Here is a 24,722-nt window from a genome sequence, read left to right as displayed (position 1 = left end):
GCACCAGGGCAGGTTTAGATGGAGCTGAGGAACAATTCTTGCCCCAGAGGGTGCTCAGGCATTGGAACAGGCTGCCCAGGGCAGGGCTGCAGTCACCGGCCCTGCAGGTGTTCACGCACCGTGGAGACGAGGCCTCAGTGCCATGGGTTGGGGTCTTGAGGTTGGACTTGGTGATCTTAAAGGTCTTTTCCAACCTGGTTGCGTCTGTGATTTTAACCATGCCACCTGCCTCTGCCTCTGAGGGCTCTTTGCATCCTCTTCTTGCAGAGACACCACGATGATCCCCGAACGCTCATCACCGCTACCCTCAGCCTCCAGCCTCGCGCCTGTAGCGACTTCTCTGCGCTTGACCCAGAGAAATCTGGGAGAGCGCAACTCTGCCCCAGCAGGCTTGGGCTGCGCAACGAAGGCGCGCATGGAAACCAGTGGCGCCGGATGCCAGGAAGCGCGCTGATGGCTGCAAACAGCCTTGTAGCAAAGAGCCCTCTGGGAAGCGCTTCCCACACGCGGTCAAGCTCAGCTCTGAGCAGAGTGGCACAACTGGAGAGCAAAATCATGAATCGAAGAAAACAGCTGGAAGTGCCAGACGCCGACTTGGGCCAGAAGCCTTTGGATGAGGAGTCCCTCTCCTCTGCTTCCAGTCACAAACCCAGAGCAAGGGGCAAGAGATACCTAAAGACTCATGCTACTGCTAGTGGATATATGACCCTCCGTAATGCCAACTGTAAGGAAGAGGAAAGCATCCAAAGCCCTAAAAAGAATGTTAGTGTTAAACAACAACTTGGTTTGGATAGTGATGAAGAGGAAATGAAAGAATTGATGGAATGTTCAAGTGTGAATGAGAATCAGAAGGTTGTTGCAAGCGATTCTAAATGGGGTCCAAAGGTAAATACAGACTTAGCTGGATTATGGATTTTTATTTATGCTTTTATGGGATTGTTTTAATTGGTATGTCACTTTTTATTTAGATAACACCAGGTATAAAATTTTAATTTTGTATTTGTGACTTGCTCATGATCTGATTTAGTTTCAATTCACATTTAAAATTGCTGGTTTTTTACCCATTATAATCTGTTTTCCTTTTTAGTCATCTACACATAATGAAGTAACACATAAATCTCTTTTTCATGTTCTTCAAAAGAGGAGGACTCCAGTTTCATCAGGAATGCCTCCTCCATCTCCCAAGGAAATTTCACTGACAGAGGGATCTAAAGCATCTTATCTTCACAGCAAATACTCAGAGAGTAGAGCTGGTTCACCACCCAGAAACACGTTGCTACGACATGACGTGAGATCTCTGTCGCTGTCATCTTCCATGAAAGACAGTACTGTAAAGATTACTGTGCCTAGAACAGGCAACACCAAGGAAAGCCAAAAATCCCTGGAAAGTGACAGAAGTGAAATCACTTCATTAGATGACTTGTTTTCACAAGCAGCTGATGCAGAAGATTCAGCTAACAGCAGCTCAGATGGTAAGGTTTCTAACATACTGTCTCAGTAGACTTGGCATGAGTTGTACTAACTACTGCTAAATTGACTAATGAGCGTGGGCAAAGACTCACTTTGAAAGGATTTACTGGTGTAATTTTACATAAACCAAGGCTTCACCAAAGGAATTATGTTGATCTGTTTCTTTTTTCTTAGTTTTTCAAAACTAAGTTAAAGTTTTAGAGTGATTGCTATTCCATTTTAGTATTACACTTCAAAGTAGGGATGTAGTACTGGTTTCCACTTTCTTGCTTAAGGGAGAGCGTACTGTAATTTTCATGCAAATTCTCCTGACAATATGTCATTTGATTTCAGACTTCAGACTGAATATCCTGAGCCTTGATGATTTGGCACCAAATATCACCAGTGATGCAGCAGAATTAAAGCAGCAAGTAAGCAGGACTTCCCTACTGGCACACGTTTCTGCCTTTCTTTGGCGGGTATTCTAGAATAAACACTGCTCTTCTGCTCATATGGTGAGCTGGGCAGGAAAGGTTAGATCAAGACTTTACTGAAACCTGACCAAGTTCATGTCTTAGCATCTGCATTTCCTTACTCAGTGTAACAGCACTGGACAGCTTGCAAGGTGACACAGAAAAGTGACATTTTACTTTCCTAATAAAGTAGAAACTCTCAGTTACTGACTCTCAGTGATGTGCAGCAGAACAGATGAAGAATAATGGAGGTATGTTCTAGGTTATATTTTCTTGCTTCTCCTAACATACAGCTGGTTTGTGTTACAGGGGACACACATGCAAATTAGTGAGGAATCAAACAGAAAGCCAAAAAAAGACACATTCCTGGTGGAAAAGGACCAGGGTTCTCTTAGAATGACAAGTGCAGTAACTGGTGTGAAGGATCCTTCTGATGAGGATGTTGAAAAAACTGTGACTGAAGCTGGAATCTCTGAGCATTTAAGTGGAGTTTCTGCAGATTTCCCTAGACAGAAACAGGATCATCTTGATCATGATGACAGAACTATTAATTCAGAGTATTCTGAAGACTTTGAAAGGTCTCCATCCACAACAGACAGGGAATCTGTAGCAAAAATGTCAGAGGAACATTCGGAGAGCTGCACATCATCTGGAAAACGCCCATCTTCAGCATCGTCACCTCGACTTGCCAGAGCGCAGCAGGAGCAGGTACACAGAGTGACTGTCAGAGAAACTGCAGTTCAGACAACGGATCCTCTGTTCACCTACTGCTGGCCAAAGGGTAGGTTCACAAGATATTGCCTAATTCAGGCTTTACATTTGTAGGTTTTATATGCCTTGTTAAGAGTTCTTGGATTCAGTACTAGCTGCCCCCAGCTGACATGAACTTAAACACTTCCTAAAGCCCGATGCTTGAATCTGCTATCTGTAGAAAAGATGGGGATTTGACAACAGATTAATGAACTTGGAACCAGTTTTTGCTATGAAAGAAACCAAACCAAACCCAACAGGAACTCTGGGTGGATGAGCTGGTGCTAGCAACAGAACTCACAATAGCCTGAAGAACATTCATAGATTGAATTCAGCATTTTGATTGTATCTTTACTATGGTAAGCAATACTGCTGTGTTGTTACTGAACTGATTGTCCCTTGCAGAGTTCTCTTCTGCACTCTATTTACTCCTTGGGAGAGCACTGCAGCCCCATTCTCAGGAGGCAGCTGTGCCTTTGGCTGGTTCTGTGGGGCAGCTGGGGGGATTCTAGAACTATTTTAGCATTTATTTTTTGCTGACAGAATTCCCTGTTAGGCTCTGTGGCAGTTCTACAGCAGCTGATGGCCCAAGAGACTTCTGAAGATGAACCAAGTTCTAGTGCTAAACCTCCAATCCCCAGTAATTGTGATTTTATCCAATACACAGCAAACACCTCGGCCGTACTTGACCCACCTGTAGGAAACAGTTACGTCGATCCCATACCTATTGTCAGTCACGTCATCAGCATGGATGCAGTAGAAGGTACTGAAAACCGTATTTCTTACTATTATTTTACTGTATTTTATGCATTCAACCTCTACTTATTCAGCCCTTACTATTGACTGTACATATCACTAATGTATACATGCTCCATGTCTTGCAGCCTTGACAGCATACAGCCCATCAGCCCTTGCTTTAAACACCATGTTGAAACAGCACTTGATGCTGACTCAGCAGTTTGTAGAGAACATTCATCACCTTCACATATCCCTCGTGGAGTCATTAGAGAATGAGAAGTTCCACTACCATACCCTGGAAGAGGCTAAAGAGGTATTTGTGATAGACCAGAGTCAGTGCTTCTAGTATTTGCAGCAGATTTTCTTCACATATTATTAATCAGATAAAATTTTTTCATAGAAGAATACTACTATAATTCCCATACCTATATTACCCACAAATTAGCAGTTTATGTAATAAAAAAAAGACTGAAGGCTTAGTAGAGGCCACCATTTTGAAAAGCAGCTTTTCAGGTGCAGCATTTAGCTGTCCTCAGCTGAATGAGGATCTTCCTAATGCAGCAACAGAAGGGTCAATTTCTGCTGCTAGTATAGAAAAGTGCAGGGATCTCGACATGAAGATCTAATAAGAAGCTGTTGGGTTTTGTTTTTTGCAGTACATCAAGAATCACAAATCCCCACCTCTAACACTTGAACAAGCACGTGAAGAAGTTCAGAAAGCACAGGAGGAAAAACTACTTTGATTCTTCAGATATGAAGTAAAATTTGTATTTACAGATCTCCAGCTGCCACAAGAAAGCCTTCCAACTCACACAGTTAATACAAAGCCTGCCAGAGCTTGCTTTAGATGTTACTGTACATAAGTTATTTTCATGGATCTGATTTTTTTACTCATGTAGGTGATACAGGGACAGGCAGGAACCTTCAGCCAGACTATGTCAGAGTTCAGCAAAACCAAGTGCCCACTTCTCTCCAAAGGGAGTGGGGTAAGTCTGATAGCACAGCATGCATTTTATCCTGTGATCATGGTAAAAGTGAAAGTCTGTACTACAGCACCCAAGGAATAGGAGCATAGAAGAAAAATACCATATCCTGACTTTAGTGCTATACTTAAAGTGTTTCTATAGAATTAGCCTTGTCAGATTACTACAAGACCAAACACACACAAAGTGAAGACAAATGCAATACAAGGCAGGCTTATAGCCAATGGACCAGGAATCCACTGACTCTGAAATACGAGCCACCAATTTATTTTTATTTAATAAAAAAAATGTGTTTATTGGAAGGCAAAACAAAATTCACAAGTTGGTAACACAGAGGTGGTGTGTGCTGATTCACAGACAGTTACAGTTCCACAACTACAGTAGATCTAGAACAAATGGGTATTTCACCATATTAACTGAATGATTTCAAGAGGGTTTCTGCTATACAAACAAAAGACTCTGGAAGAGGTTACCACCACGAAGACCTCTGGAGTGGAAGTGCAGTGTAAGGGCCTAACACCTTCAACTGGTGGTCTCTGGAAACAGTTACAAAATAGTTGGGTTTTTTTCCTCTCATGTCAATTAAAGGAAGGTTCCAAGAACATTTTATTGTCAGAAACTTGCAGAGCAGAGAAAATGGATTCTCTTCTATTGAGCTACTTGGCTTTTATTAAAGAGTATATACAAAAATATAAAAAGCTTAAAGAATGTCTTCCGTTACAAAGCATTGACCATCCCTTAGAGCACAGTTAACCCTTGTGTTCTGAGCAGAGTTGTGACTGCAGCGGCTGGTGTGTAGGGGCGTTAAGTTGGGTGGTAGGTTCTAACAAGCTCGCACAGTGCTCATAGGTCACCTGTACTGGAACTAGATGCTTCATTCCCCAGTTAGACATTAGGATACACTGCTCAGCATCAGTCTGACTTGATCCCAAGGCAGCACCCCTCCACTTCAAATAGAATTAACCTTTTGAGAGAAATAAACATACATTATGGAACTAGAGAACATACAACCACATCAGATAATGTCTGTATTCCACAGGAATGAATGAACCACAATCCTACACCAGGGACCTGGGCTGGGCTTTAATTCTAGTATAAAATGGGGAGCTAATTAAAAAATTTTGCAAAATAAATGGAAATTCTTTTACTTGCTAGACATGTCATAGGAACAAGTGGCCTTATCCAAACACTCAGCAAGTGTTGAAATACATGTCATAGCTTTCCATTTGTCACCATAGTTTTAAAAGTAATTCATTTGTCACTTCCTCCAGACTTTAATCCAGATTTATACAAGTTTAATGTCTTGTAGAAGATGCAAGACATCTTTCTTCAGAGAGTCTTATTCGGGTGGTGGAGGATCTTGCGTTTCACGCTTCACTGCAACAATAGGGAAAAGAGTTCTTATGCATTCTGCAGTTACCTAAGCTCTCCGAAATGCTTCATGGAATGAGGGCTCTGTTAGTAAGGATTTTTTCCTTTTGGGCTTGCTTTGTACCCATTTTATTACACAGGGCTACTGCAGCCATAAGCAGAAGTGACTTTTCATTTAGCATGCCAATTGCTTTCCTTTTAGTCACTGGCAAGTGTAGTTCTAGTAACAGACTCTGCAAAAATCCAGCACTTGGGCCATTGTCTCCATCTCTGAACCCTTCCTGCCCTACAGTGGGTTTATTGCTGGTTTTGGCTTTAGCAGAGCACAGTGCTAATGGGAGAAAACTCAGAGTTGGGTTGGCCCAAAAGCCTGGTCTGAACAGTAAGCCTGGTCTAACTATTCTGACCACAAAGCCCTTTCTGCTCTGGCAGCCATCCCTCCTGGGGCACGGCTCCCTCCACTGCCTCTGCCATTGCTCCTAGGGTCTGAAGGGGAACATTCAAAGGTGCAGGCTCCTGGGGCTGTATCAGGATGGGGCTTACACAGAACAGGCTCATTAATGAACAGTTAGAACTTACACCACCATTGCTGAAAAGTTAATCAGAGTCTATGTCTACTTACCTTTATTGTACCCACTGCCTTAGAAAGAATTAAGAGTTACTCATCTTTGGATTGGGGATTACAGGCTACAGTCAACAGGATAAAAGCACTATCAAGTCCAGAGAGTTTTTTCAACTTAGAAACAATCACTTACATTCATCTCGGGCCTTCATGCGAGCGATAAATGAGTAACTTTTATTTCTTCGGTAGTTTTCGTAAGGGTCGTCTAATGCAACTCCCACTCCTTTGTATTGATCCCATTTATCTCTGATATCCCCTCCTTTAATTGGATCCTGAATTCCTTGTTCCTTGGCTCCCAATCCACCAGATCCACTCCATCCTGTCCAAAGGACACAACATTGAAATCCTGTAATTACTAGAATTCGGAAGACAGACAGACAGACACTTTGGAAACAACAAAAGGGAGTATCAATTCGATGTAGCAGGATGGTAACGGAGAGCCTGAAACAACATAAGAACTGTCCCATTTGTTTCAAAAGCACTGAACACCAGCACTATCCCTAAACACTTTTAAGAGGGCAAGGGAGGAGGCAGTGTGAGGCCAAGCTGCTGGTCAACCCCTGAGCTGCACTCACAGGGAGATGGAACACCTTGGGTAGCAAGTTCTAGCTGATGCCAAACTCAGGTCCTTGTCTTCCAGATCCTTTGCAGAAAGGCAACTATCACCACTGCTCCATGTTCCATATACTTGCATCTCTGAATATCCTCATGCTGAGTTTGGAATGCCAAGGGATAATTCCTTATGAACATGCATTAATTAACTGTATCCATGAGTGTGGTGCCTGGTTTTGTTTCCTGGATTGTGTTAAGAGTCCAGAACAGGATCTTACCCATTTTCACTAGCATTTGATGGCCTTTATTTTCTTCTCCAAGTCTTGATTCTGGAATAGTAGGCCCAGAACTGGAGCCCAAACCAGCAGAAGAACTAAGAAAATAAAAAGAACAAATTAAGAACAAGCGATACTGTTCTGACCCAAAGCAGGGTCACTTATATTCAATACTAACACCCAGCAAGCTGTTCTTTTATAAAGATTATGGTGTTAGAAAGGTGTCAGAATCACCCTACCTGTGTCTTCCTACAAGTGAAATCAAACACTAGAGTATTCCTAGCAGAGAGTACTCAGAGGATTCCTCCTGCTCCCCATGAAGGCATATAAAGCCACCACAACAGAGTAACATTCTATAAGCACGTAAACTGTTTCTATATCTGCTTTCAATCTTCTTTTCTACTATTTGCCGAAAGCTCATTACACTCAGCTTAGAAAAAAGAATCTCCCTTGGTACTTCTCCAAACAACCCAGGTAAACCAAGACATCAACAAGCAAAAGCTTACGGAGGAGTGGGGCTGCGAGACCGGGACCGGCGCCGCCTTCCAGGCGAGTACGACTTCGACCTCGACCGGGACCGTGACCGCGAGCGGCTGTGAGAGGAGCGGGACCTGCTCCGGCTCCTGGAACAAGCGAGCACAGTACAAGTTACCCCAGCAACATCCAACCCCGAGGGCTGGGGTTCGTCCACCCCTCCAGTTGCCAAGGGCTGGCCCACTGTACTCTACCTGGACTGCGAGCGGGAATAGGATCGGGATCGAGAGCAGGAGCGAGAGCGTGACCTCGAATAGGAGCCAGATGACTTTGAAGATCGGGAATTGGACCGGGAGGACGAGCGACCGCGGCTTTTAGACCGACTGCGAGACCGAGATGGCCCACTGCCCAGATAAAAGCAGAGAAACCCCAGTGAAACTCCTCCGAGAAGCACATGAAATTCAGACACACTTGTGATCCAATTTACGTGACACACAAGCACTGGATTTCTGCAGGCAACCCAGTGAAAACTTGAGTGTGGCAAAAACCATTTTCTGCAGATTAGCCAGAAATTCCAGCAAGCTGAAGCTCAGTTATTCCATCAGCATGTTACTGAACAGACTTTCCCCTCTGCATTTAACCCCAGATATTCCTAGCACCTTCCAAGCAAACAGCATGCAGAAGGCAGCAGATGGAATCCCTCACCTATTTCTCTTCTCCTGACCTTTCCTCCGCCTCGCTCTCATTTTAGCTCGGAAGAATTCGTACAGTCCATTCTGCTCCCAGCCTTCACTGCAACAGATCAACCACAGAACCGACATCTGTCAAATTCTGCTTCCATCAACAGAGACGTTCAGGATGTCCACTGGGTTTTGTAGGGAACAAAGGGCCTGGGCAAAAAGGTCTCACAAATCTCAATGAGATCAAACAGTGTGTGCAGGTTACAACACGAGCACTCATTTCAGCATTAGAAGAACCAAGACACAGGCGAAGGGAGAGAGAGGCACTCCGTGGTTTGAGACAGCTTCTTAGGGCATTTTCCTTACCATATTGTTAGCTACACCTACTCTTACCTGTTTCTAGGCCTGTCATGAGATGGTGGACTATAAAATGCCTCAACCGCAGCCAGTAGTCTCTCACTGGGGGGCATTGGGGGTGGAAGACGTATATCTTTAGGATCTAAAGGTTTATACTCATGATCTTCAAGCTGCCGAAAACAAAACAAATTACATTTGTGTCATGTGTCATGGGGTGGCTACCTGAAGAGAGAAATACAGATTTAACTGTGTAGGGACCTCACATTTCACTACTGGGATAAAAACTGGTCCAGACATAAGGATTGTGGAGGTGACCCAATGCTTTCTCGTGCTATTGCTACCATTTTGGGTTCTACAAGCAAAGCCAGCTCTGCCCAGGTCGCTGCATCAACTGGATCACCAGGTAGCTAAAACACAGATCTCATCTATCCACCTTTGTGTAACAGTGGCTGGCTGGAAGCCTGGGAAAAGCTGAGAGTAACATGAAGTTGGGGATGGAAGAGACCCACTTGTTCATCCCAAACACAGAACACAAACGTATATCCCTGAAGATGCTGGCACAGATGTATTTCCTGTTCTCTATTGTTCTTTGCATATATAACACCAGTATTGCAAAAATCTTTGTAAGAAAGAACTCCGAATACCAAAAACTAGTACACAGTGGCCACGTCAGAAATGCAAAGTCCCTCTGGCCATGAAAGTCAGCAGGGATTTCTACTTTCTAAAAACAGGGATAAGATTTTCAAGGGTAAATTAAGTCTTTCACATACATGAGCTCAACCAGCTTTCACTGGCACACAACACTGGAAAACATTACAATTTTCACTACCTTCTCCCTTAGCTCCTGCCCTTGTAACCCCTACAAGAACTCTGGCTAATGGGTGCTGGATGCAAGGATTTGAAATGATAAATGTCCACATTAAACTGTCCCTAATACTGACCACAGGATTTTGATCTTTTAATCCCAGTAGTCAGGACCCATTGCAAGCACTTACTTTTACAAGTGGAGCCATCAGTCCAGCAGGAAGATCAAAGTAGGGAACATTTGGCACCAGACTGGGATCATCGTGGTTCATGTGCGGGGGGCCCTGTCGCCGCATGTGAGGAGGCTGCCCATTAAAGCCATGAGGGGGAGGCCCGAAATCAGGGTGCTGCGGCCCTCCCCAGGGAGGATGCTCGCTGATTCCAGGATGAGGCAATCTGTGACCAGGATGATGATGAGGAGGTCCGATTTCTGCAGAGGGAGGATTAAAACACTTTATTTTGCTATAGGGAAAGGAAGGCAATCAGAGATGTACTTCAATTAGTGCATTCATCCTAAAAAAGACCCTTAGCAGATCCAGAAAAGCAGCAGAACTGCAGAACTAGAGGCAACACAGCTACATCTGTCAGTATCTTGCAGTGCATCTTCCTCCCTGGCCACAGCTACCGCTCTTGAGACAACAGGATACTTGAATCCTAAGCCACTGCTCACTTAGGGACATACTGTGGTCAGAAAGTACCACAAGAAAGATATGCTCAAGGACAAAAGGTTTCAGATGCAGCAGGGCAGCTACTGGTGGGATCTTTTTCTGAAGCCAAAATACACAATCGGGGCTTAGCATGGACCCATAGTTCTGTCTTTATGCCAGATCAACACACAAACCCAAATAAGTATGGCAGGAATTAACTCACATGAGTAGGTGACAAGAAAATACTTTGTTTAAAGAGGCATTTCAAGCAGAGGCAGAGATAACATCCTGTTAAACCAGAGATGTCCCTGATGGACGAACCATTTGCCGTGAGCGCCAGGATACCCTGCTGAGCTCCCTGCACTACACAGAGAGAAATGCAAGACTGAAAATCAACACCCTCTGCAGCAGGCCCAACAGTTTTCCCAGGAAAAGCCATTACAGCCACTGCCCAATCTTCAGTCAGCACTGTGTGACTCCTCTTCATTAGAACTTGAGCACAGTCTGTGCTGTCATTGCTTCACTGCTCTCTCATTTTACACATCTGTGTTAATACATCCCCTCCTCCAACAACTTCCCATGAAACAATGATGGTTTGGATCACCACCACAATCCAAACCAGAGCATCTTTTCTTGAGCTTCCATGTTAGCTGGCTCAGGATAAGAAAAGCTGTTCTCCCTACTCAGGACCACAACTCTTCAAACAAACAAACCAAAGGAACAATCTCTACTGAAGAAGTTAATCACAATAAGCTCTAATCCACTGTTTTTTCCATGTTTTTTGTTCTTGGGGAAATGAGAATCTTTTAAGCTTACAACAGCAACTCCTACATAGAAACAGAATTGCTCTTTAAGTGGCTTATACAGAACCACAGCGATCTTTAGCCTTTACATTGATGAGGATCATTCTGGAATAATCGTAACTTCTGCATGTGAAACAGAAACTACATCAGGGCAGAACTACACTGGACTTCACAAGGAAGCCCACTGCCAACTCAGAGCCCCCCAGCCCAGGCAAGCAGTGTCCTGACTACGCTTTACAACCCCATGTTCCAGCAAGAGAGCAAACCAAACAAGGGAGGAGGACTGGAGCTGAGGACTGGAGCTAAGGACTGGTTTTACTGCCACTACCAAGTCACACAATGTTAAAGCAGATAATCGGAGCTTTTCAGTGAAAATAAAGAGAAAATAAAAGAAGGGCACAGAATGTATGCACAGGAACAACTGTCCCCAGCCTGTCCTCCCTCTTGACTTCCTGAAGAGCCCTCACCTGTGGCCTCATGTGCAAGAGACTGAATTTACAAGCAAATGTTGCTTGAGCTTACTTTTTGCTATAGGGAACTTGATCTTACTAATTTGAAAGTGGAACAGTCACAAAAGGGGAGCCGGTAGAGATGCTGACTTGAGTTTGAACTACAGGTTCTAGTTATCTGCATCCATTAGGGAAGGAAGACTCAAAAAGCAAGGAAGCATCCAACTCTTATTTCCTACCAAGTTGTTAGCAATGGCTTCCCAAACCCCCAAACTCAGCATTTCTCAGGAAAACCACAACAGTCCACCAAGGATAAGCTGTCACCCCAAAGCACTGAATAATTTCGTAACGGCAATCAGCATCACAAGGTAAGAAAACCTGGCCTGGTACACACTTTACCTTGAGGAAAATCCCCCTGGGGGTAATCAAAACGATGAGGATAAGGAGGCCTTTCAAAGGGATGGCGAGGTGGAAAATCATCCTGCATGAAGCGAGGTGGAAAGCGGTTGAAATTATGCGGATGCGGGGGCTGGTTGAATTGGGGATGTTGCTGATGTGGAGGAAATGGGCCTCTGAAGTGAGGTGGCCGCTGCATTCGAAATGGAGGTTCCCTTTGACCCCCACCCCATGGAGGTTGTTCATGCTGGTTGTTCCACGGGGCTTCAAACTGGTTGTTCCAAGAAGGATCGGGCTGGTTGTTCCAAGGTGTCTCTCGCTGATTGTTCCAGCCTTGATCTCTCTGCTCGTTCCACATTCCTTCATGGTTGTTATTCCACGGAGGACAATGAGGTGGTCCCTGGTGGGGAAGCAAAGAAGCCTGGTCATCAGGCTACAAAAATTAGGGTGGCAAGAAAAAACAATCTCCCCCTTTTAAATAATAAATACAAATAAATACAGCCTGTAGGCAACACACATAAGTGAAGGAATTTGCTGTCTGAACAACCACAGCTTCAGCGAAGAGACAGGAAAAGACCAAACTGTTACTGAACCAAACAGTTCCATACTCAGGACAGTAATTCTTGTTCTGCCTGTTCAAAGGGAAAGTGTGACGGCTGACAAAGTGAAGTACAATTTATACTTTGCCTTTAACTGAGCTCAGAATGAGAAAGGCTGGCATTTGAATCTGGATTTGTAACTTCCAAAGCCTAGACTCTCACTCTGAACCTCCGCCACCCTTTGGCCTTCTTTCAGAACTACGTTTCTTACCTGTTGTTGACCCCATGGTGCAACAGGGTGAGGCTGGTCAAACCAGGGTGGTTTATTTGGAGGAATCTGATCATGAGATCCTGGGCCACGTGGTCCACCAGAGGCAGGATCCTGCACTCCAGACCCTGATGTGTCATATTCTGTAGAGCCAGCTAAAGGCAGCTGAGATTTAACATCATCTGAAACAAATTGGAGACTATTATAAGCACCCGGGTCACGTGCAGCTAATAAGACACCAGCACACCTACAACAGGCTCCATGTGAATTCTGCTGGATGTGTAAGCATTCCACAAAAATCTAGTACTGGAAGAGAGGATTTCTGATCCATTTAACATCTGTGGCTCTGGTTCTTTTATATTCAAGAAGACTGCACCAGCCTCAAGCCTCCAAACAGTTTCAGGCTTTTGCCTGACCCAAACCAGCACAGCACCTCAGTACTACAGAAGGAGCAAGAAAGAACAATACTCTTCCCATGTTGCCACCCACCGACTTCTGCACTGGTCTCCAGAACAGGTTAGTACCTGCTTGTGTAACTGGAGCAGATGATGGTGCCGAGGTTGGTGCTGCTGCAGAGGCTTGAGGCGGGGGGGTCGATTTCACCTCATTCTCCAGTGGTGGTATTTGTATTTGTTGCTGCTGCTGCTGCGTTAAACTGTTCACAAACTCTTCGTGTTGAGTTTTCAGGTTCTGGATCTGCTGTTGGAAGGCTACTTGTACAGGCTGTACAACTGTTGCGTATTCAGTGATCAAATTAGCCTGATGAGATCAAGTAAGGAGGAACAAGTTACCACCACAAACCAGTTATCCCACCTGCTCATTCACAGTCTCCTACATTGGCCTCCATCACCTCTCCCAGGAAACACAAGAGAATGCAGGATAATCAGGGAGAAGACCCTAATCACACCACGTAACTCTGTGACGATTTCCAGACTACTCTCTGCAGGCTGGAATCCACCATCTATACTAGTGCCTCACTTGCAAATACAGCTAATATCAACAACATTCATAATTAATGCTAAAAACTAATAGTTCCTGCTGTCACAACAATTTTTATGCTTAGTGCATCCGACTGGAAGCTGTGGTTTCTTTAGTTTCCTTTTAACCATTCATTTCCATAACAAGAGAACACACTGTCAAGATGTACGTGACTGTAGCAGTGAGAAATGCAAGCAGACTTTCTGGGATAGCATTAGCAGACAGGTTATTGAATGTTTGATATAACAGAGTTACATTTCACATTGTTTTTGTAATCCCTTGTAAATTACTTCAAGGGGAGGGGGGAGAAGGATTAGCATTTACCTTTCAAAAAGGAAAGGAAAACACTTCCTAAATTTGTTTTCAAAACAGCTCCATAAATAAGGAAAGGGTTACTTTTGTGGCTAACCTGGTACTGGCCAAGTCCAAGAGCCGGGCTCTGTAACTGCTGAATAATTGACTCATCAAAGTACCCATTTTTCTCCCATAGCTGAAGAAGCTGCAGAAATTCAAGAGTGAAAGGTTTTTAGAAATGCTGAACAATACAAGAAAAATGTAGGCACAGCACTTTTACGTCTCTAGCTTTGTCAAAAGCCCTAAGATATCAGCACTTGTCTCTGAACCACTGAAGATTCAGATGCATTCATCATTATGATAACTTCTAAATAAAGCCTAGGTGCTTTTAAGTTCTAATTTAAACATGAATTAAAGCACATGCTCTAACAGACTTTATGAAGACCATCAGGCTAGAAAAATCTCAGGGGTCCTCTTTCACCCTTGTATTTGTGAATTTGCCTAGCACCAACCTAACCAAGCAAAGCATATGGTTAAACCAAACCCAGATACTCACCCTGGCAATTTTCTGTTGCTTATCCTCCTCCACTGCTAGGAAACTTGTACAATAAATAGGCACTACAACCTTCTGCAAAGCAGCCAGGAGATCTCGTGCTTGCTTCCGCTGGCTTCAAAGAAGGAATGGGAAGAGAAGAGTTACTGCCTTTCACTGTAACACTCAGAGCATCGTAACACTGAATTTGTCTCAGCTCCTGCTGTACTAAAAGTAGGAGACTCATAAAATAGAGAGGTCTCTCCTTTACATTTTTACTGTAAAGTCTTGTCTGGAGGAAAAATACACACACAAAAGCTGAATTCCATTATTAAGCACTAGGTCTTTGTGCCAGCTATGGACATCTTAAAACAGCTGCTAAAATGAAATATAAATAGTGACTAGTCAAACTACCAACCTAACAGAGAGTTTCACCAGATTCATCACAACAGCGAACTGAAACCCACAATCTGAGTCTTACCAGTGGTGCAGTACATCATTGATTAAATAGATGAGATGTAACCGAAGCTCAAAGTGAGCCCCTTCTGCCGTGATGCGGTTCCGCAGGTGCCCAGCCATCAGTTCGCAGTGTGCAGGAGACTTGGCATTACTGAACATCCAGTTCTTGCCAGCCTTTGAAAAGCACATGTAAATACTGTAAGTTAATCGAATGCAGTCATATCATCCAGACCTCCTAGAACTCTGAAATAAGGGAAGTTTTCAAGGAACAGCTGTAATCTCACTGACCACCCAACACAACAATGAACAACACAACCTCTAAATTCATGTTACACTTCATCCACAACCACAGTGACTGTTCAGACGTAGGTCACTTACCGAGATTGCATCTTTTGTACAAGTGTCAATTATTGGCTGCAACAAGTTGTCAAATTCATTCATATCTAACTGGGTTTCCTCCAGAACTTTCTGCATTTGTTGCTCAATTGCAAGAGCTACTGCTGATGTGACTTGTTCCTGAAACAAAAAGTAGGATAAAGTAAGACAGAATTATCTCCCATCCAATATGCTTTTCAAGAACTATGCTGCTGTGTCACTGTCCTCTTAGCCACATGTAGCTAAGCTCAAAGACAACCATAAATGTGTCAGTTATTTGGTTTTAAGAAATAAAGACTCTCCTCGTTCTTCAGAAAAAGTCCAGTTCATTTCCACCCTGCAGTTTTAACAGCAGAACATCTCCTGCAAAAACCTGTTAGTACAAAGCACGCAGTCCCCTCCTACCCCTCGTCAGCATCCACCTTAGAATATGCCGAGCTGGAACATCCTGCTGTTCCCAGCAACCTGCAGCATTAAGCAAAGATTAAAGCAGTCACCATTGATTCCACTTTGCAAACCCAACACGGTTTTCTGTACAGTAAATAAACTGCTTTAATCAAAGATGGATCTTGCTAGTACATAAGACAGATCTGTTCCAAGGAGACGATGGCAGCCGCCACACAACAAAAATAAGCAAAGCAATGCTCCTTCTCCTCCCCAAACACATGAAGCAGCCACCACTAATCAGAAGGAAACCTTCCTTTCCCCCTTTGCTCCTCATTTCTACAGCCACTGGCAGTCCTGGACAGAGTGCTTCTCTTCAACCAACCTGTCTCATCGCAAGGAGATGCTGCTCCTGCTGCTGCAGGTTCCACTGGCTCTGCTGAATAAGCTCCTCCACGGAAGGAGTGCCCTGAGGAGCTGGGATAGGTGCAGCCGGTGGGAGAGATGGCTGTGGCAGCGGCTGGATCTGCGCGGTGGCCTCGATATCTTGACTTTGCTTGCACAACACTATCAGACAAAGTAAACTTGTAAAGCAACCCTCGCAGAGAAACCTGCTACCACCAGCCCACGTGAAAACCGCGATGGTTCCCAAACAGACCCTTGCTCTTTACGTAACTGCTTAAGGCAAAATAAGAACCGTGCAGTTGAGGGTGGACAGTGCAGGAGCGTCAGCAACTCCTCGGGCGCTGCGAGGGGAACGACTCCAACACACGAGCAGCCCCCGGCGCTGCTGCGCTGAACACCCGGCTCTCGAGGGCCCTGCGGGCGCTGAACTCTCCGCGCAGCCGGGGCCCGCGGCCGGCCAGGCCCGCAGAGCAGGCGGGGGGCGCCGGGAGCCGCGAGCAGGGCTCAGCCAACCGCCCTCACGGCGCTCAGAGGAGGGGACGCGGCTGCGAGGCACAGCGAGGCCGGGGAGGGCACAAAGCGGCTCCACCGGCCGGGGCCGGGCACCGGGGGAGCCGAGCCCGCCGCGGCCCCCACTCACGCTGCTGCTGCTCCAGGGCCAGCTTGTACTTGTAGTAACCGTAGAAGTCGCCCCCGAAGAGGAAGGAGAATTTGGGGTTCTCCTTCTGCTTCTCCATCGTCATCTTCTCGAACTCGGGCCCGTTCCGCGCCACGAACTGCGCCAGCTTGTCGATGACATTCCGCAGCTCCTGGTCTGTGGGGACACAGCTCCGTCAGCCCCCGCCGCGGCCCCGTTCCCTTCCCCGCTCCCCCACCCCGGGACCGCGCTCACCGTCGGGCGGCAGCGGCATCTCCATGGCTGCGGGACAACGGGGCGCCGCCGGACCGCCACCGCCGCTAGGCCGCACCGGCCGGAAGTGTCGCGAAGCGCCAGGCGGTACGCGCGGCCGCGCTTTACGGCCCCGGCGCTATGGAAACGGCGCGGCGCGGTGCCGTGAGGCGCACGTACGGCCGTTCCCCCCCCCACACACACAGGGGCGGCCGCGGCGGGAGGAGCGGCTCAGGCCGCGGGCATTAAACGTGTCCTTTACCCCGAGGGAAAGCCCATTGCAGCCGTATTTAAGCCTTAAACAACAATAAACCAAAGGACGGGTGGCTGCGCCACCTGCACATCCACATAACGCGACCGCATCCTCCAGCCGCCCCTCAGCGTTTTACCTGCTTATCCCCCCGAGGACAAAGAATCAAGGAGGTCGGAAAAGACCTTGAAGACCGCTGCTAAAAATGACACCGTGGTTAGAAAAACAAAACCTTCCCTTTATTTACATTGCACCTTTTTCACAAAGAGGTTCGTCTGCAAAAACGCTACATCAGAAACGCGGGGTTGAACAAGAGCAGAAACAAAAAGTGTCACTGAGGATCAGGAACCGTGACCAGCGCTGTTGTTACAAATCACCATCCACCTACAAAGCTGTCGCCTCAGTTTTAGTTAGCACTAAAACCACAAGCGTTTTACCAGGTGATAAAGACTCTCTCAGCACTACTGGGTATTAAAGCAGAACCGGTGAGGGAAATGGTGTGAAGACGTCTCGAATGAGCACCAAGTACTTACAACAGCAAACCCAGAAGGAGAAGGGAGACATCGGTTTCTTTCACACTGGCATTTCTACAACTGTCCAGGTTGGGAAGAATTTCGCACTTTTGCAATGTATTTACACGTACGTTAGGGATTCATCATGGAAATGAAACCATTTCTAATGATACGGACCGATGACTAGTGTCCTAGATACGGCATCCAAGTCATGGCAGTTTCAAGCCTAAGGAACCATCTGGTAATGGATCACACTGGTACAACATGACATTAATCTGATTCCTCATGAGACATCCATTACCAACACTATTTGGCACTCCCAAAGCTTCCTGCAAGTGAAACACCCAAGCCAACCCCCTTCACCTTGACTTAATAACAGGGTCATTATACACCACTGTCTAGATAGACCCTTTTTAGTCCAGTGTTTCCATACTTTCTAGACCTATGTACAGAGTTAAATACGCCATTAATTTACAAACCATGTTAAAACCATTCCACCTTGCCATACAAAATCTCACAGCGGGCCAGGATTAAAAGATATATCACAACATATCAGAATGTTATCAGAAACTTCCTTCACCTGGATGGGGGCAGTATTGCTTAAGGACTTGGACTGAGGTACGCAGCGAAACCACCTCTTGTAACCCATTCACATAACTGTTTTAATTACATGTTCCTCTACCCAAAATGATCCCTGTTGACCACAGACCCGGACTAGAAGAGCGTGCACCCTGTCAGGCAAGCTCCAGGGAAGATTCACTCTCCAGGCCTTAAACAGATAGTACCCTCATTTTGAGTCAGTCCCTTTTTGCCCCGCATGTGCAGTGGGTACAAGCTTTCTCTTTTTCTGTTGCAAAAAGGATCTGGTTATGTTCTTTCAACTGGAAGTCACCTAAATGTATTTAACAAAGCCTCTGCTCCGTGAATAAAGTACACGGAGCTTTATTCCATCTAACAATTCAAGTTGTCTGAAGGCAGTACAGCGACAGACATACCAGAAAATGCACAGATGAACTCAGAGGGTGCCTGTATATCCCTGGCACCCCCCCCACCGCTGCTTGCTTCTGGTATTTCACCCCACTGTGAAGGAGGGAAGAACCATCTCCACTTTCCAAACGCGAAACTGAGGCACAAAGAAGACAGTTAAGTGTCTGCAGGAGTTCAGTAGTTTACAGCTCGCACCCTTTGCAAGCAGTTGGAGAACTTCAGCCTCTCTTAAAAACCTCAGCCTAAATATCTTGTCCTCAAATCAGTCTTTTGCAGAGCCAGAACCAAATCCAAACCCTGAGTCCATACAATCCTTTTTGCACTTATGCAAAAGCACTTAAATATTGGGAGGTAAGCCTTAGAAAGACACATTTTGCACTTCCCCTTATTAAAAAGAAGTCATTATATAGAAATTAATACTGGAACGGGCAAAAGAAGTTTAATCTGTAAGAATTCTTTTCCTCATTATCCTGTCCTTGTTAACCTGGGTTAGGTAATAGTTCATTTTGATTTCCTAAACTAAAAGCCCAAGTTCTAAGCTCACATGAACAGATTCAACACCAATCGAGTCAAGGAGGTTCTGCTCACAAACACTAGCAGCATATTAACCCGCCTCTGATGTTTCAGAAAGGACCATTTCCTCTTTTGGCCTGTGTGGTGGAAGGCAGGTTCCATAATTACCACAGTCAGCCAAAAGAATAAGATCAGGTTGACTCTGCACTTAAAAATAAATTCTTTATTATCCAGAAAGGAGCCAAATCATCATCTTACATCATGAAAGTTTTTAAAGCAATAAATAGATGGAGTGCTCTGTACAACACCCTAGATTTTGCCACTGGTGTCTAACACCTCTCTAGTACAAACATAGTACTTAATTCTATCAAAGCTCTCACTGTACAACAGCTTTTCTGATCAGAAGACCCTAAAATCTTCTTTTGCTAAAGTACTAACAGTACCAGCCTGATTCAGTGAAACCCAAGTCACCTGCTTTCATTCCTTTCATGCACAAATGCAGTACCTGACACACAACAATCAACTTGTCTAGAATTAATTCATTTCTACTAACTGAATCAGTTCTTCCTAACCATAAATTAACTCTTTAATGCTGATTTAAATACTTTTTTCTTAATAAGTTACTATCTGAGCTAGGGGAGTTGCAGAACACACACTTTAACTTCTTTCAGTGGAAAATGGAAGTCAGGCTAAATGCACACAGCAACTCCAACAGCAGTAGTTAAGGAACTTAACAATCAGGGGCTAAAAAAATAGACTTGAGAAACAATTCAAATGATGATTCAAATGAATGCATTCATAATATATGAAGCATATAAGAGAACATAATTCCTGAAGAAAACACCTTAAACCTTTCAATTTCTAAAGCAACAAAGGAGTTTTGTAAGAGCAGGTATGAAGCAATTAAAAAAATAAATCATCTTATTCCAAACACTTTATTTGTGAAGGCATTTTCTGTATTGCCAAGAGCAAGTTCTGATGTTACAGGATGACATTATTCAGGAAACAATGATGAATTTAAGCTCTGTTTGTTATCTACAGTGAGTGGGACAACCGTTATTTTAGAGAACTGTGTTTCTCTGTGCCTCAAGCCTGCTTTCTGAAGAGATCAATCATTCTACTGCCAGCTCTTTCAGAAACACTTCTGGTTCACCGTCAAAAGCAGAAGGCAGAGGTGCAGGAGTAGTTAATACCCTCATTAAGTTTGGTAGTTGCTCAAGATGAATTCAGGCCTACCCTACCTGCAACCGAGTCGATCCTCCTCAAAGAGACAAATCCTGCTAACCAGAAGTTCCACTTCTTTTTGAAAGTTTCATTAAAAGCATCACTAAAACATATCAGAGAACAAATCAAAGGTGACGTTACCAGCATGGAAAGAAAATACTGGCCAGAATTCAGCTGCCAAAAGAATCATCAGTTGACAGACTCTGAAAAGGAGCAGCAACAGCAGGTATTTTACTCTGAAGTTACGTACGCGCATTCACCAGGATCTCTGTACAAGAGCTACACCGCGTGTTTAGTTCCAGTGTCAGATGGAGCTGTTTCATGTCCAAGCTCTGCTCAGCAGAAGTTGAAGGTCTGTACCACTTTCACTACACATGCATCTTCCCTTCTGCAAAACCTGTACAATAAAATGGCTTTACATTCATGGATGTACTAAAAAGTTTCTGATAATGCTGGGGACACTCTGATATCACAGTCTGTACCTGTTTGCCAGGACTCTATATATCAAACCGATTTAAGTTGTACGTGGTTGGATAGTTTTGCCGGCTATACTGGAAGTGGTCTGTTAGGATATTGGTTCGACCATACTGATAGTCTCCGTGTGGTGCAAATGCAGTAAGTCCGTTCTGAGACTTCTCGGGAGTGTTCCGATGCCGGTCTAGGTTCACAAGGTCTCCAGTTGTAACTGGAAGTAACTGCTTCTTTGCCTCTTGGTTTGCATCGTATTTGGTCTGCGAAAGAAAGAAGGAATGTTTTTCTCAGATACCACCTAACACATTCATACACCTAGCAGGAAGCATCTGGTTTTACAATTACACTACTGTCTATCCCTGCTAAGGGTCTACTAGTGACTTCTAACAAAACCCTCATTCCTCTCACAAGCCAAATCAGTAAGCTGCTCTTTTGCTGAAGAGCCTGGAGTATGTTACTTCCCAATCTTCATTTGTCAGGAGAATCCGAAGATCAAAAGTCACATTGTGAGGGGCTTGGCAGCTGGCCTCACCCAAACACCCGCACACTTTGCATTGGTGACACACAGACCTCCTTGCAATGAAGTTTTATACCATGCATTCTGTGTGTTTGTTCTGCTAGCAAGCTCCTTGTGGTACAAAAAAAGAATGTGAAGCTACTGGACTGCGTCAAGTGAGTTTCCTGAATAAACCCCCTTACCTTGTTATACAAGAAGACCCCCAGGATGGCTGTCATCATCCCAAGGACGTTGGTGCTCGTAACCGGATTGCGAAGCATTATAAGGGACACTGTGATGACCATGATTCGTTTGGTGGCATTTGCGACCGAGTAACTTAGCGGGCTGATCAGGTTCAGGATACTGAAGGCAATGACATTCTGGGCAAAGTTACAGAATCCACTGATAATAAGCAGCATCAAGGTCCAGGACCAGTGAGACATCGTACTCTGTTGTAAAGACAAACATCACAAGGGAAAAAATTATCTCAGGTTGCAGATAAGAGACGAAGAAACACAAATACAACTTGAGTCATTTCTTACTTGCCACTGACAGAAGAATGTCTGCAACTTAACTCTAAAGAGGCACCCAAGTATGTTACATTACACAGCTCCTGACTTCGCAAGAACCTCTCCACATCCCTGTGACACCCACTCAGGTGCATTTGTTCCTCTCTCCAGCTACTGATTCCTGAGATTTACATCACAACGTAAGCTGCCTCTAACCCTGATGTGAATTCTTACAATGGATTTTCTAATACTCTTTGGTGAAACAGTTTACAAGCGTTTCACAACAGTTCCTTCCACACAGAGGAGGAACTACACTGGAACACTTAAGGGCACTTTGTCTGGCTGAGCGATGGTGTGTGTTAGTTTTGTTTTCTTTTCCTCTTTTCTTTCTTAATAGGGAACAGTTTCCCAAACACAACACTTACCAAGTCATTCTCCACTAAGAAGGAAGAAAGATCTACCAAAACCCACGTTGGGATCATGAAGAACACAGCATGGCACCCGAGTATGTTCAGCAACCGAAGATGATGTATTCGGGAGTCTCTTAACACCTAACAAAAACCACCATTAAACATGATGTTAGCCTTTCCTCAGCTACCACCCATGTTATCAGCAGAGATTCAGGAACCGGGTAACAGTGACAGCTTTAAATGACAGATAAATGCTGAAAATAATTAAATACTGTTACAGTAGGAGTTTTCTATAAGGATTACTAAAGAAAACCAAACATGGATTAAAGGAAGGGCTCAGGGAACAATGAGTTCTGCCTTATTTTCAGTGCAACATCTTCAACAGGTTCTACAGAGCTGTAGAGAACAGGCAGACAAAACAGCCGTTAGCTGGGGCTCCTTCGACTGCAGAGTTAACTTAAGAGGATATATGGACTGGAAAATGCACTCATTCCGTCCTGCTACAGGCTGCTGCCCCATGCGATGAACAGCAAAACCCTCACCTTCTTCGAGAAGATGTTCTGAAGTGAGAAACACAGCGTAGCCGCAAGCGCGCTGATGAGCCCCCACATGTCAAAGGAAAGCTCCGTGACGGTGGCCAACAGGACACCGGTTATTATGGGGATCAGAGACAAGTACACCTGGAAGAGGAACAGAGAGGAGCACCTTTCATTGCCACTGAGTTTATACGGAATGCTGACGTGGGGAGGAAAGGAGAAGGAAGAATAAAGCGACAGAACCAGGGGTCAACTTTTATACTACTGGAATTCAAGGAATTCCTGCCCTGTGAGGGTGCTGAGGCACTGGCACAGGGTGCCCAGAGAAGCTGTGGCTGCCCCATCCCTGGCAGTGTTCAAGGCCAGGTTGGACACAGGGGCTTGAAGCAAGCTGCTCCAGTGGAAGGGGTTGGAGCTGGAGGAGCTTTAAGGTCCCTTCTAACCCAAACCCTGACTCTAGAGATGGCTCCCACAATTTATTTTGAATGGCAAATGTCGTTTCTCTCATTTCAATCACCCCTTTCCCGATCCCAGCCAGCAGAGCACACCACAAGCACCACCAGGAGAAGGACCCACAGCAAACCTGCCCGCACCTTCGTTGTCTGCTTCTCCTTCATAATGATCCGTGACAGAAGAACCACCCAGATCGGCATTGTCGCTTTGACTGGGGACGGAAAGAGAACACTGGTGGGGATGTGAACCTCGGGCCAACTCCAGCAACCCCCCTCAGTGGAGGGGGTGCACTGGGGATGGAGGAGGGCCTCGGTCCAGGTCCATTGAAGCCACAACCTCAGCGGGGTCTTCCTCCTGCCGCTGTGCCAGGCACTCGCTGGCTGGTTCCTGGTGCTCTGGGTCACTGCACCGGGCACTCCAAGCACACGGATCCAGGCCTTTGGGTCACTGCACCGGGCACTCCAAGCACACAGATCCAGGCCTTTGGGTCACCGCACCGGGCACTGCGGGCACATGGATCCAGGCTTTCAGAACACCGCACCGGGCACTCCGGGCACACGGATCCAGGCCTTCAGAACACTGCACCGGGCACTGCAGGCACACAGATCCAGGCCTTTGGGTCACCGCACCGGGCACTGCGGGCACATGGATCCAGGCCTTCAGAACACCGCACCGGGCACTCCGGGCACACGGATCCAGGCCTTCAGAACACTGCACCGGGCACTGCAGGCACACAGATCCAGGCCTTTGGGTCACCGCACCGGGCACTGCGGGCACATGGATCCAGGCCTTCAGAACACCGCACCGGGCACTCCGGGCACACGGATCCAGGCCTTCAGAACACTGCACCGGGCACTCCAAGCACACGGATCCAGGCCTTTGGGTCACCGCACCGGACACTCCAGGCACACGGATCCAGGCCTTCAGAACACCGCCCCGGGCCCCCATATGAGCACAGCTGGCACCGGGACACCCCCCCCCCCCCCGCCCCGGCCCTCACCTGTGTGCGCGTAGGAGACCGGGACCCTCCATAGCGAGACGTGCGCGGACACGGACGCGAAGTACTTGCCGAAGGCGAGCGGCAGGATGTAGCGGGGGTACGCGCGGGGCGGCAGCTGGGCCGGGCCGGCGGGCGGCACCCGCCATGCGCGCAGCAGCGGCGGCAGGAGCCCGCAGAGCCCCAGGATGTGGAACAAGGAGACGGTGACGGGCCGCGGGAAGCCGCCGAGCAGCAGCTTGTTCACCACGTTCCCGCCCGCGCTCAGCCCGTACCAGGCCAGGCACAGCGCCGACACCCGCGCCCCCTCCCGCAGCGCCGGCCCGCGCCCCCCCCGCCCCGGACCCGGAGCCGCCGCCGCCCCGGTGCCCCCCGGAGCCGCCAGCGGGGCCGCCATGGCTCCGCGCCCCGCCGGAAC

The 24,722-nt window shown here is 46.2% G+C and overlaps 3 protein-coding genes and 1 long non-coding RNA gene across 6 annotated transcripts in view; 2 read left to right on the top strand and 2 right to left on the bottom strand.

The window, feature by feature from the left end:
- Nucleotides 1-219: 219 nt before the first annotated feature.
- Nucleotides 220-5,091, top strand: CUNH19orf44 (chromosome unknown C19orf44 homolog; the record flags this gene model as incomplete). The annotated part of the gene is made up of 7 exons (XM_057406814.1): nucleotides 220-885; nucleotides 1,142-1,472; nucleotides 1,804-1,880; nucleotides 2,232-2,703; nucleotides 3,340-3,435; nucleotides 3,557-3,723; nucleotides 4,067-5,091. Coding segments are annotated over 7 exons (1,896 nt in total), but the record flags the coding sequence as incomplete, so codon positions are not given.
- Nucleotides 4,645-17,074, bottom strand: CHERP (calcium homeostasis endoplasmic reticulum protein). 2 transcript variants are annotated; one of them, XM_057406771.1, is made up of 18 exons: nucleotides 16,950-17,074; nucleotides 16,698-16,871; nucleotides 16,038-16,219; nucleotides 15,272-15,409; nucleotides 14,916-15,067; nucleotides 14,459-14,570; nucleotides 14,018-14,107; nucleotides 13,155-13,389; nucleotides 12,634-12,812; nucleotides 11,827-12,223; nucleotides 9,720-9,958; nucleotides 8,761-8,894; nucleotides 8,393-8,479; nucleotides 7,942-8,091; nucleotides 7,720-7,836; nucleotides 7,217-7,311; nucleotides 6,520-6,705; nucleotides 4,645-5,770 (listed from the first exon to the last, which is right to left on the bottom strand). In XM_057406771.1, the coding sequence occupies exons 1-18, from the start codon at nucleotides 16,972-16,974 to the stop codon at nucleotides 5,733-5,735; spliced, it is 2,730 nt and encodes a 909-aa protein (XP_057262754.1). In that variant the 5' UTR covers nucleotides 16,975-17,074; the 3' UTR covers nucleotides 4,645-5,732. The 2 variants fall into 2 exon arrangements, with proteins under 2 accessions (XP_057262754.1, XP_057262755.1); XM_057406772.1 differs by having other exon boundaries at nucleotides 4,645-5,357; nucleotides 16,950-16,989.
- LOC130597872 (uncharacterized) overlaps nucleotides 13,760-24,722 on the top strand; it is a 78,086-nt gene continuing 67,123 nt past the window's right edge. The window contains exon 1 of the long non-coding RNA XR_008971872.1: nucleotides 13,760-13,773. This is a non-coding gene — a long non-coding RNA (uncharacterized LOC130597872). The remainder of the gene's footprint in view (nucleotides 13,774-24,722) is intronic.
- On the bottom strand, nucleotides 19,417-24,701 carry SLC35E1 (solute carrier family 35 member E1). Of its 2 annotated transcripts, XM_057406780.1 has the most exons (7): nucleotides 24,308-24,701; nucleotides 23,448-23,518; nucleotides 22,861-22,998; nucleotides 22,334-22,459; nucleotides 21,603-21,848; nucleotides 20,915-21,163; nucleotides 19,417-20,829 (listed from the first exon to the last, which is right to left on the bottom strand). In XM_057406780.1, the coding sequence occupies exons 1-6, from the start codon at nucleotides 24,699-24,701 to the stop codon at nucleotides 20,930-20,932; spliced, it is 1,209 nt and encodes a 402-aa protein (XP_057262763.1). In that variant the 3' UTR covers nucleotides 19,417-20,829; nucleotides 20,915-20,929. The 2 variants fall into 2 exon arrangements, with proteins under 2 accessions (XP_057262763.1, XP_057262762.1); XM_057406779.1 differs by having other exon boundaries at nucleotides 19,417-21,163.

Source organism: Pezoporus wallicus, unplaced genomic scaffold (assembly GCF_028554395.1).
Source record: "Pezoporus wallicus isolate ANWC-B61680 ecotype Strahan unplaced genomic scaffold, APGP_CSIRO_Pwel_v1 contig_10514, whole genome shotgun sequence".
In the NCBI taxonomy this organism is placed as follows: Eukaryota; Metazoa; Chordata; class Aves; order Psittaciformes; family Psittacidae; genus Pezoporus; species Pezoporus wallicus.
This window is presented reverse-complemented; position numbering and strand designations above follow the sequence as displayed.

Coding starts and splice junctions, on each gene's coding strand:
- CHERP (XM_057406771.1), bottom strand. CDS start 16,974: ATGGAGATGCCGCTGCCGCCCGACG. Junction 15,410..16,037: donor ATCTCCTTGCGATGAGACAG/GTTGGTTGAAGA, acceptor TTTTTGTTTCAG/GAACAAGTCACATCAGCAGT. Junction 8,480..8,760: donor CATGACAGGCCTAGAAACAG/GTAAGAGTAGGT, acceptor GATCTGTTGCAG/TGAAGGCTGGGAGCAGAATG.
- SLC35E1 (XM_057406779.1), bottom strand. CDS start 24,701: ATGGCGGCCCCGCTGGCGGCTCCGGGGGGCACCGGGGCGGCGGCGGCT. Junction 21,849..22,333: donor TCTTAGTGGAGAATGACTTG/GTAAGTGTTGTG, acceptor TCTTTACAACAG/AGTACGATGTCTCACTGGTC. Junction 21,164..21,602: donor GGGTCTTCTTGTATAACAAG/GTAAGGGGGTTT, acceptor TTTCTTTCGCAG/ACCAAATACGATGCAAACCA.